This window comes from Bufo bufo, chromosome 2 (genome assembly GCF_905171765.1).
Source record: "Bufo bufo chromosome 2, aBufBuf1.1, whole genome shotgun sequence".
Taxonomy (NCBI): Eukaryota; Metazoa; Chordata; class Amphibia; order Anura; family Bufonidae; genus Bufo; species Bufo bufo.
Window position 1 is genome coordinate 111,676,633 of NC_053390.1, and position 12,732 is coordinate 111,689,364.

General features: G+C 40.8%; 1 protein-coding gene across 1 annotated transcript in view; it reads right to left on the reverse strand.

Moving 5' to 3' along the window:
* The window catches only part of ANKDD1B (ankyrin repeat and death domain containing 1B), a 68,936-nt gene that overhangs the window by 35,262 nt on the left and 20,942 nt on the right, over positions 1-12,732 (reverse strand). Inside the window, exons 7-9 of the mRNA XM_040421420.1 lie at positions 10,641-10,739; positions 9,046-9,144; positions 4,350-4,448 (exon numbers count right to left, since the gene is read on the reverse strand). Coding sequence (XP_040277354.1) covers positions 4,350-4,448; positions 9,046-9,144; positions 10,641-10,739 — 297 coding nt within the window. The remainder of the gene's footprint in view (positions 1-4,349; positions 4,449-9,045; positions 9,145-10,640; positions 10,740-12,732) is intronic.

Here is a 12,732-nt window from a genome sequence, read left to right on the forward strand (position 1 = left end):
GCAGATTCGCGTTCCGGAGGTGGCAGCGCTGCGCACAGTCACGCATATACGCGTCATCTCGCGAGACGCGAGATTTCCTGTGAACGCGCGCACACAGGCGCGCGCGCTCACAGGAACGGAAGGTAAGAGAGTGGATCTCCAGCCTGCCAGCGGCGATCGTTCGCTGGCAGGCTGGAGATGTGTTTTTTTTAACCCCTAACAGGTATATTAGACGCTGTTTTGATAACAGCATCTAATATACCTGCTACCTGGTCCTCTGGTGGTCCCCTTTGTTTGGATCGACCACCAGAGGACACAGGTAGCTCAGTAATATGTTGCACCAAGCACCACTACACTAAACCCCCCCCCCCCTGTCACTTATTAACCCCTTATTCACCCTTGATCACCCCTGATCACCCCTGATCACCCCATATAGACTCCCTGATCACCCCCCTGTCATTGATTACCCCCCTGTCATTGATCAACCCCCTGTAAAGCTCCATTCAGATGTCCGCATGATTTTTACGGATCCACTGATAGATGGATCGGATCCGCAAAACGCATACGGACGTCTGAATGGAGCCTTACAGGGGCGTGATCAATGACTGTGGTGATCACCCCATATAGACTCCCTGATCACCCCCCTGTCATTGATCAACCCCGTGTAAAGCTCAATTCAGATGTCCACATGATTTTTACGGATCCACTGATAGATGGATCGGATCCGCAAAACGCATACGGATGTCTGAATGGAGCCTTACAGGGGCGTGATCAATGACTGTGGTGATCACCCCATATAGACTCCCTGATCACCCCCCTGTCATTGATTACCCCCCTGTCATTGATCAACCCCCTGTAAAGCTCCATTCAGATGTCCGCATGATTTTTACGGATCCACTGATAGATGGATCGGATCCGCAAAACGCATATGGACGTCTGAATGGAGCCTTACAGGGGCGTGATCAATGACTGTGGTGATCACCCCATATAGACTCCCTGATCACCCCCCTGTCATTGATCAACCCCGTGTAAAGCTCAATTCAGATGTCCACATGATTTTTACGGATCCACTGATAGATGGATCGGATCCGCAAAACGCATACGGACGTCTGAATGGAGCCTTACAGGGGCGTGATCAATGACTGTGGTGATCACCCCATATAGACTCCCTGATCACCCCCCTGTCATTGATTACCCCCCTGTCATTGATCACCCCCCTGTAAAGCTCCATTGAGATGTCCGCATGATTTTTACGGATCCACTGATAGATGGATCGGATCCGCAAAACACATACAGGCGTCTCCCTGGAGCCTTCCAGGGGGGGTGATCACCCCATATAGACTCCCTGATCACCCCCCTGTCATTGATCACCCCCCCCTGTCATTGATCACCCCCCCCTGTCAGGCTGCATTCAGATGTCCGTATGATTTTTACGGATCCACGGATACATGGATCGGATCCGCAAAACACATACGGACATCTGAATGGAGCCTTATAGGGGGGTGATCAATGACAGGGGGGTGATCACCCCATATAGACTCTCTGATCACCCCCCTGTCATTGATCACCCCCCTGTCATTGATCACCCCCCTGTAAGGCTCCATTCAGACATTTTTTTGGCCCAAGTTAGCGGAATTATTTTTTTTTTTTCTTACAAAGTCTCATATTCCACTAACTTGTGTCAAAAAATTAAATCTCACATGAACTCACCATACCCCTCACGGAATCCAAATGCGTAAAAATTTTTAGACATTTATATTCCAGACTTCTTCTCATGCTTTAGGGCCCCTAGAATGCCAGGGCAGTATAAATACCCCACGTGTGACCCCATTTCGGAAAGAAGACACCCCCAGGTATTCCGTGAGGGGCATATTGAGTCCATGAAAGATTGAAATTTTTGTCCCAAGTTAGCGGAAAGGGAGACTTTGTGAGAAAAAAATAAAAAATATCAATTTCCGCTAACTTGTGCCCAAAAAAATAAATTTCTATGAACTCGCCATGCCCCTCATTGAATACCTTGGGGTGTCTTCTTTCCAAAATGGGGTCACATGTGGGGTATATATACTGCCCTGGCATTCTAGGGGCCCCAAAGCGTGAGAAGAAGTCTGGTATCCAAATGTCTAAAAATGCCCTCCTAAAAGGAATTTGGGCACCTTTGCGCATCTAGGCTGCAAAAAAGTGTCACACATCTGGTATCGCCGTACTCAGGAGAAGTTGGGCAATGTGTTTTGGGGTGTCATTTTACATATACCCATGCTGGGTGAGAGAAATATCTTGGTCAAATGCCAACTTTGTATAAAAAAATGGGAAAAGTTGTCTTTTGCCAAGATATTTCTCTCACCCAGCATGGGTATATGTAAAATGACACCCCAAAACACATTCCCCAACTTCTCCTGAATACGGCGATACCACATGTGTGACACTTTTTTGCAGCCTAGGTGGGCAAAGGGGCCCATATTCCAAAGAGCACCTTTAGGATTTCACAGGTCATTTACCTACTTACCACACATTAGGGCCCCTGGAAAATGCCAGGGCAGTATAACTACCCCACAAGTGACCCCATTTTGGAAAGAAGACACCCCAAGGTATTCCGTGAGGGACATGGCGAGTTCCTAGAATTTTTTATTTTTTGTCACAAGTTAGTGGAAAATGATGATTTTTTTATTTTATTTTTTTCTTACAAAGTCTCATATTCCACTAACTTGTGACAAAAAATAAAAACTTCCATGAACTCACTATGCCCATCACGAAATACCTTGGGGTGTCTTCTTTCCAAAATGGGGTCACTTGTGGGGTAGTTATACTGCCCTGGCATTCTAGGGGCCCAAATGTGTGGTAAGGAGTTTGAAATCAAATTCTGTAAAAAATGACCAGTGAAATCCGAAAGGTGCTCTTTTGAATATGGGCCCCTTTGCCCACCTAGGCTGCATAAAAGTGTCACACATCTGGTATCTCCGTATTCAGGAGAAGTTGGGGAATGTGTTTTGGGGTGTCATTTTACATATACCCATGCTGGGTGAGAGAAATATCTTGGCAAAAGACAACTTTTACCATTTTTTTATACAAAGTTGTCTTTTGCCAAAATATTTCTCTCACCCAGCATGGGTATATGTAAAATGACACCCCAAAACACATTCCCCAACTTCTCCTGAGTACGGAGATACCACATGTGTGACACTTTTTTGCAGCCTAGGTGGGCAAAGGGGCCCACATTCCAAAGAGCACCTTTCGGATTTCACCAGCCATTTTTTACAGAATTTGATTTCAAACTCCTTACCACACATTTGGGCCCCTAGAATGCCAGGGCAGTAAAACTACCCCACAAGTGACCCCATTTTGGAAAGAAGACATCCCAAGGTATTCGCTGATGGGCATAGTGAGTTCATGGAAGTTTTTATTTTTTGTCACAAGTTAGTGGAATATGAGACTTTGTAAGAAAAAAAAAAAAAAATCATCATTTTCCGCTAACTTGTGACAAAAAATAAAAAGTTCTATGAACTCACTATGCCCATCAGCGAATACCTTAGGGTGTCTACTTTCCGAAATGGGGTCATTTGTGGGGTGTTTGTACTGTCTGGCCATTGTAGAACCTCAGGAAACATGACAGGTGCTCAGAAAGTCAGAGCTGCTTCAAAAAGCGGAAATTCACATTTTTGTACCATAGTTTGTAAACGCTATAACTTTTACCCAAACCATTTTTTTTTTACCCAAACATTTTTTTTATCAAAGACATGTAGAACAATAAATTTAGAGCAAAATTTATATATGGATCTCGTTTTTTTTGCAAAATTTTACAACTGAAAGTGAAAAATGTCATTTTTTTGCAAAAAAATCATTACATTTCGATTAATGACAAAAAAAGTAAAAATGTCAGCAGCAATGAAATACCACCAAATGAAAGCTCTATTAGTGAGAAGAAAAGGAGGTAAAATTCATTTGGGTGGTAAGTTGCATGACCGAGCAATAAATGGTGAAAGTAGTGTAGGTCAGAAGTGTAAAAAGTGGCCTGGTCTTTCAGGGTGTTTAAGCCATGGGGGCTGAGGTGGTTAATGTCTGGGTCTGGTCTATACAGGTTCATACCGATACCATTGCTATGTTATTGCTTGTAATGTCTATAACGTAACTTTATAAATTGTTGGATTCAATAAACTTTGATCACATAAAAAAAATGTTCACCCCTTCACAGTATCACAAACATTACTGTAGAGTCACACTTATCATTTTAAGGCTAAATCCAGTAAATTGTATATTATAATAAATTCTTATCTTTCAGAAAATACATAAAAAAAAACAATAAAAGAATAACTCAATTGATTACATTTTACAGAGCTACAATGACGATGTAAACAATAATATCAATAGTTACTTACATTTGGGTTTGGTGTGAAATCGAAGTTGTTTTTAAGGAGGAAGTTGACCAGGGATAAGTAACCCTTCTCTGTGGATACATGTAACGCCGTGTATCCTTCCTGAAGAGGGAACATATTGTAAATGACAAACATTTAGTATTCAAGAACTATTGTATTACACATTGGATGGAATGAATGAATTTAAATTGGTATAAAAATAAATTGTTTGACTTATAGAATATAAACTGAACTGAACACTGGGAAAAATGTATGTTCAAGTTAAAGGAGTTATCTCATTCTCTCTCCATATGTCTATTAGGTCATATAGGTGCCAAAGAGAAGCAATAAGGGAGGAACTCAATGACCCAGGGTGTAAAGTAGCTACCAGAGAGCTAAACCAGTGGCTCTTATGTACCTGAACTTAAAGGGAACCTGTCACCAGTTTTATGGTGTCCTAACTAAGGGCAACATAAATAAGTGACTGATTCTCTTAGCACAATGCTGGGTCACTTTCTTTAATTGACCCAGTCAATCTGCCAACATCTTGTATTGAAAAGCTCCAGCTGATAATGATGAGTCCTGAATATTCATGAGCTCCTGACTCTCCCCGCCTACCTGCTGCTGATTGACAGTTATTTTCCATATGAATCAGCAGCAGGTGGGCAGGGGAGTGGCTATAGCTCTGAATTAAATATAAGCTGGACTCAATGACATCACGCTGGACTCAAATCAGCTCATTAGCATGCAGCATCTTTGTGTGTATATTATGAGGTAACCATCTGTCACACCAGTAAGTGAATACATCTAAGGTATTTTTTAGTAGTTAATGATTGTATATAATTAGTTCGATTATAATCAAATATCCACATGACAGGTTCCCTTTAACGGTCATCCCCCAGGATGACGATCAGGCAGACATGGACCTGTATGCCGAGTACCATGCCCAGTCATAAAGAACCTCTGCCTTCTCTGTATTAAGGCACTGTGGTATTTTTACAATCTCCAAAATTGTGTTATACATGTGTTTCTATGTGTAGGTTTTCATATGCCTGTTGTCTGTGTTCTGTGCTTGTATCCAAAAACATCTTGGAATTATTTTTTTTCCTTCATACTTGTTTTTTAACCAAATAAAATATATGGAGAAAAAAGGTAGCCACAAATGTGTAAAAAATGTCAACTCCTTGTCCCAGCCATGTCTGAATATGAGGTGCAGCCCCCCACAATATAAGGGGATAACCATCACTATAAATGCACAACCAGTCTGTATGATCAGATTATTACCTGCTTAGACCTCTAAAAGGGAAATTTGTGGCTCACTGCCCCTACCCATCATTAGGGTAGACTAATCAAGATTGGAATTTATAAAGCCAGTCTTGATCTCCATTGCGGGTGTGCAAATTGGACCAAAATTATTAAGAGGTGCTACTTGGCACAGAAAGGGTAAAAAGTTGCACATTTTTGCACATTCCCTGAGCTGCAGCAGAAAGAGCACTCCCATTGAACTGGCAGCTTGATATAAATCTAGCAGAGTAATTGGATCTATGGATTCATGTGAGATACAGGGCTGGTTCTAGCTTTGTCAGAAAGAGATAGTCATGTAATAGATGATGTCTGATTTTCTTTTTTTACATTAAGCCCTTTAACCACTTCCCGACCGCCCATTGACTATAAACGTCCAGGGTGGTCAGGTTTATCTCTGAATAAAAGTTTTTGAACGTCCATTCAAAGATCGTAGCTGCTGTGCCAGGGGCCCGCTGCCAGTGACAGCAGGGCACCCGAGAGAGAAGACAGGGACTGTTCCTGCCTTCTGGATCGCTGTATACACAAATCGTTGAACAAGCGCTATGTATACAGACCAGGAAGCGATGTACCGCTTTCTGTCCCGGCCCGGTGATCATGTGACCACCGGGGCAGGGAGAGTGTAGGAGCTGCCAGGTCTTCCACAGACCTCGATCAGCCATGCACTGAGGCTGTACAGCCTCTCTTGGGGCTGTATTCTCCCTGTAACTGGGGCTACTATGTCAGCCCCAGTTACAGGAGAAATCAATTGTAAAAAAAAAGTGAAGTTAAATGTCCTCCAGAGGTCTTGTATGACCTTAAAAATAATATAAAAATAATAAAGTGTTTAAAAAAATAAAAATAATAATTCACACGTAAAAAATACATTTTCCCCCCACTTAAAGAGTTTCTGTCATTAGAAAAATCATTATGTAGCTGGCTGACATTAGCGATGTGCTAATGTCAGCAGAACATAACTGTATGACTTATATCTCCCTGCCGCCGTTCGCGCTAAATAATGACTTTTATAATATGCAAATGAGCCTGTAGGTGCTAGTGGGGCGTTGCTGCAGCACCTAGAGGCTCCATCACCATTTGGCACGCCCTTGTAAAGGTGATTGACATCCTCGGTCTCCTCCGTGCCCCGCAAATCCCGCGCCGTCCATTTTAGTATTAGGCGCAGGCGCAGTGAGTGAAGGACGCTTGCCTGCTGCCATCCTTCACTCATTGCGCCTAATATTAAAATGGACGCCGCAGGCGCGGTATTTGCAGGGCACGGAGGAGACCGAGGATGTCAATCACCTTTGCAAGGGCGTGCCAAACGGTGAGAGGATGGAGCCTCTAGGTGCTGCAGCAAGGCCCACTAGCACCTACAGGCACATCGCTAATGTCAGCCAGCTGCATAACGATTTTTCTGGTGACAGAAATCCTTTAAGTCATTTAAAAAATGTAAAAAATGTAAAAAAAAATAATAGACATACAGTATTTGGTATCGCCGCGTCTGTAATGACCAGATCTATAAAAATATCACATGATCAACCCCATCAGGTGAACGCCATAAAAAAATAATAATAAAAATTACAACAAAACAGCTTTTTTTTAGTCATCACACCTCCCAAAAAACGTATGGCTCTAAGAAAATTGCAACACAAATACATGATTTATTTTTCTAAAAATGTTCTTATTGTGTGTAAAACAAAAAAAAACTAGAAATATTTGGTATCGTTATGTTTGTAACGACCGGATCTATAAAAATATCACATGATCTACCCCATTAAGTGAACGGTGTAAAAAAAAAAAAATAGAGAAATATGACACCAAACAGCTTTTTTTGTAATAAAAAGCGATCAGAAAGCCAAATGTACCCCAAAATAGTGCCAATACAGCTTATCGCGCAAAAAATAGGCCCCCAAGCAGCTCAGTCAACAATTTCTTTTTAAAGTTATCGCTCTTAAAAATCATGTCAGAAAATTCCATGTTACAAAATCCAGATGCCGCTCCTTCCCTTCTGAGCCCTGGCATATCCCCAAATAACAGTTTGTGACCACAATTAGGGTCTTACTGTATCCAGGATAAAATTGGTAGCAAATTGTGGGTGGATATTCTCCTTTTATCCTTTGTGAAAAAGAAGGTTTGGGCATAACGCACCATTTTCTTGTAAAAAAATTAAATAAAATTTCATTTTTACAGCCAAGTATTAAAAATTCTATGAAATGCCTGTTGGGTCAAAGTGCTCACTACACCCCTTACAAATTCCTTGGGTGGTGTTGTTTAAAAAATGTGGTCACTTTTTGGGGGGTTTCACCTCAGGGTCTCTTCAAATGCAATATGGCGCCAAAAGACCATTCCAGCAAAATCTGCCCTCCAAAAACCATATTGCGCTCCTTGCCTTCTGAGCCCTGTCGTGTGCCACGACCACATATGGCGTGTTTGTGCAACTGCAGAATCAGGGTAATAAATATTGAGAATTGTTTTGTTGTTAACCCTTGATGTGTTACAGGAAAAAAAATTATTAAAATGGAAAATCTGCAAAAACAAGTGAAATTTTGAAATTTCACCTCCATTTTGCTTTAATTCCTGTGGAATACTTAAAGGGTTAACATTTCTAAAACAAGTTTTGAATAGTTTGAGGGGATGTCATTTTTAAAATCGGGTAAGTTATGGGTAGTTTCTATTATGTGAGCTCCTAAAAGTGACTTCAGAACTGAACTGGTCCTTAAAAAAGTTGATTTTAGTAAATTTTCTTGAAAATTTAAAAAATTGCTTTTAAAATTCTAAACCTTCTAACGTCGTAAAAAAAAAAATGACATTACCAAAATGATGCCAACATAAAGAAGACATATTGTAACTGTTAATTAATATGTATTTTATGAGGTATTGCTATCTGTCTTAAAAGCAAAGAAATTCAAATTTAGAAATTGGTAACTTTTGGATTTTTTTTATAAATAAAGCTAAAACATATTGACTCAAATTTACAATTAACATGATGTACAATATGTCACAAGAAAACATGAATGGCTTGGATAAGTAAAAGCGTTACAAAGTTATTACCACATGGTCAGGAAGAGGGCAAATGGCCCGGTCTGGAAGTGTTTAAGGCCACATGTTTTATTAGTAAAAAAAAAAACAGGGACAAAAAAAGCGGTTATCTGGTCTTAGACATAGACTTTCTAGCATAGACATTCAGCATGGTTGGACACCACTTCTCTAGAGACATCCACAAAATAAGAATATTAGCATCTAGATATCACTATTTTTTTGATACATCACCTATAAAGCAACGTTTCACATCAACACAAGAACCTTTATAAAGTCTTGCTTTGAGCAAAGCATTGTTCAGTGAAACCCACAGAGCTGCTGATTTCTTTCTTTTATTATTATTTCACTACAAACAGCACTATCATTCCTCAAGAGCTGAAATAATAAATGAAACACATACCAGGTTCATAGTGTTGATATCGCTTCCATCTTGCAATAATAGATCAGCACAAGCTTCATATCCTCCTTCTACAGCCAAATAAAATGGTGTGGCACCTTTCTAATTGAAAATCCAAAAACAAAAGACTATTAAAGAAGGCAGAACTTGATATTCAGGTATTATTATCCAGCAGGAGCTCTGTTATCTACCTATATTTGCAGTCATTAAAGAAGAAAGACCTAAAACTATATGACACATGCTTGAAGTCATTATATACAGGGACATTAGATTATTAATTTGAGGGGTAAATGCTACTGGTTGAACCTGAGGCACTAGAGTATTTTACAGATTTGTGTGCGTTTTTCTCTAAAAATATATTGGTCTCTTTTATGGTAAAGAAGCCCCATATGGCTTGCAACAACAGTGGAGCAGATTTACTAAGAATTCTGGTGCACATGCCATATATATTTAATAAGTGTCATAGATTCGCTCTGAAAGGTGACATGATTGCAGGAAAGGGGGCATGGCATAAGTTGCGCTACTATGTGCCACAATTGTGCAAAGTAAGCCACTAATAGGCAGTGTAAGACTGGGGTTCCTTGGGCCCACCAGAGAAAATTATTCTTGGGGTCCAACCCCTATATCATCAGTATAATAGGTTTCAAATCAAATTAATAGACCCTAGTGGCAAGTGATTATCTCCAAAAGTTTTTTTTTCTCCTGGATCTTTAGGGCCCACTATTGTATCTGAGCCTGGGCCCACAGGAGGATCCTCTGGTGGCCCAGTCCGGCTCTGCTAATAGATTTTCTAAACAAAGTAGACAGTCTCATGATGCACCAAATGTATCATCCAACATTAGCCACTGTGATAAATCTGGCACATCTTTTAAGGCTACTTTCACATCTGCTCTTTCCCTTTCCGCTACTGAGATCAGTCATAGGATCTCAATACTGGAGGAAAACGCTTCCGTTTTGTCCCCATTCATTGTCGAAGGGGACAAAACTGAACTGAATGAAACTGAGTTCACCAGAATGCATTCTGTTCCGTTTGGTTGCGTCCCCATCGCAGACAGAATAACGCTGCAAGCAGCATTTTTCTGTCCACGATGTGGTGCGGAGCAAGACGTCCTGACACACAATGTAAATCAATGGTGGCGGATCCGTTTTCTCGGACACAAAAGAAAACAGATCCATCCACCATTGACTTACAATGGTTTTAGAGACGGAACCGTCATGGCTATTTTAAAGATAATACAACCGGATCCGTTCAGAACGGATGCAGACGGTTGTATTATTATGACGGAAGCGTTTTTGCTGACCCATGACGGGTTTTAAATGACAAGTTTTGTTGAATCCTTTCAAACACATTTACATATCAGTGTGCTCGGTTCCTCCTGCTCTATAAAATGCTGCCTGAAGATTGCACTGCATTTTCACTGTGAATTTTTAAAATTCAAAGTCAGAGACCAATCAAGACAAGTATTAGTCATTATAGTCATTGTATAAACCTGGTTATTATAGTTGGCCTTATATTAGCTATTGCCATACAGTGAAAACTGTACTCAACACGTTTGATAGTGTTTTTACTTCTAAATATCCATAATGGTCCTATATACCTTATTTGGGTTATCCTTTTCTTGAAAATGCTCCAACAGAACCCTCATAACTGTATCATGACCATTAGCAGCAGCCAGATGTAGCGCTGTGTTACCTTCCTAGACAGATACAACAAAGAAGAACATGAAGAGCATCAATGACTTAAGGTGCCCATACACGTTCTATCACTATCAAGTGAAAAATTTCTCAAAACTCTCTCATATACATACACACATAGTTCATTGGATTGTATGTGTTTTTAATGAGGACAGAGGAGAAGACCTCTGCCAGACACCTCTGTTGGTGCTTGTCTCCCAGGAGAACAAAGAGATTGAGTCTTTAAATTCAATGAGGCCGATCCTTTTCTCTCCCAACATCATCTGTCGGGGAGACTCTCCAGCTCCCCATACACTTTAGATTGTCAATTGGTCCTATTAAAACAGCTGACAATAATATGTATGGTTAAGCTCCTTACCAGCTACTGTATGGTCCTGCCATTAATATACTGCATGAAACATCTAACCCAGTTATAACAATTTATGACTAGAATATGCCTCTCCTTTTCTGCGTATCTAGTCAGAAGAGTCGCGCAAGACCGGCAAACTACTGTACATGCTAACTAAAATTAGCAGAGGGTTATAAAATGTTTGCATGTTGGTGAATAAATTATTAATACTGACTATAAAAACACAAGTGCTATTCTCAAAAGGGTACAGCAAAGTGGCTGAACAGATGGCTGATGGAAGTGGGCGGTGATGTATTCACCACCATGCAGGATTGAGTATCATATGGCTCTTTTGCTGTTGCAAAAAGTCAAAGAATTGGCCCCCATAGCTTAAAGGGCTTATATATGCTTAGAAAAATGTGTGTGGTACCACTCCTTAGTCTCATTCACTTCAATGTAGATGGGCTGCAATACCAGAGAAAACCCATGGACAGGGATAGTGAGGTTTCTAGAAGATAACAGTCATGTGTTTCTAATCTTGGACAGCTCCTTTAAAGCAAATATTTTGCCATAAAAATGCTATTCAATCTACCACCAACATACAAAAAAGGTGGGCACAGCCAAAATAATCTTAGGGTGCTCCCCTGGGTAAAACAGTAGTCTTTTTGTGAGGATCCTATCTACCACCATTAAGTTAAAGAGCAAGACATGATGGGCAGATTGTTTAGTATAATATGTAAGTTATTGACTGAAATCCCTGCACCTTATATGCTTAGGACATCTATGCTTTCGGTTCAGTTGATCTCTGGCAGCTTTCAGTCTCATGGATGAAGATTCCCTGGACCAGGCTTCTCTTTAGGCCTACTTCACACATGCGCATGTTTCCAGGGGGCAGGTCAAGCCCGTCTCCCAGCAGCCTCACCAGGACTGCCGGTGTTAAATATATGTTGCTATACATAACCATGTGATATTCATAGTGCATAAGTAAAAAGAGAATACTTTAGCATAAGAATGGATAGACAATAAATCACAGCATTTAAAGAACTTCTGGGTTGTGGGTGTAGATGGGCAGCAGCCACAACACTTCCCATAGTGCTGTCTGCTGAAAGATCAGATAAAAATGTCTACTTTGGACAGAATATATAGTATTGTGACATGTGGCAGGCACTATATATGGGCCTTATGGTTATCATGATTGGACAGTGTGAATGGTGCTAGATTGGGACCCAAGGATTGACTAGACTAGGTATTGGAGCAGACATTATTGGACACTGACACACTATTACCTTTAGTTAAACAGTCAAAGGAGTTGTCTGGGCTATTGATATCAATGATCTATCAATATCTGATTGTTGGGGTCCCACTCCTGGCACTCCCTCTCCGGCCTCCTCCTAGGCCAGTGATAACACGTTTATTGGTCACCTGGCCTATGCACAGCTCAGTCCCATTTAAGTAAATCAGTCTGAGCTGCAATACCAAGAACAGCCACTATACAATGTACAGTGCTGTGCTCTGTGAGCTGTGATAAACTCTTTAAACAGTTGATCAGCGGGGGTGCTGGGTGTCAGACCCCCACCAATTAGATATTGAGTATAAGCCATTAATACCAGAATCCCAGAAAACCCCTTTAAACCTCAACCTCCATTGTTATATACAGTTGCAAGAAA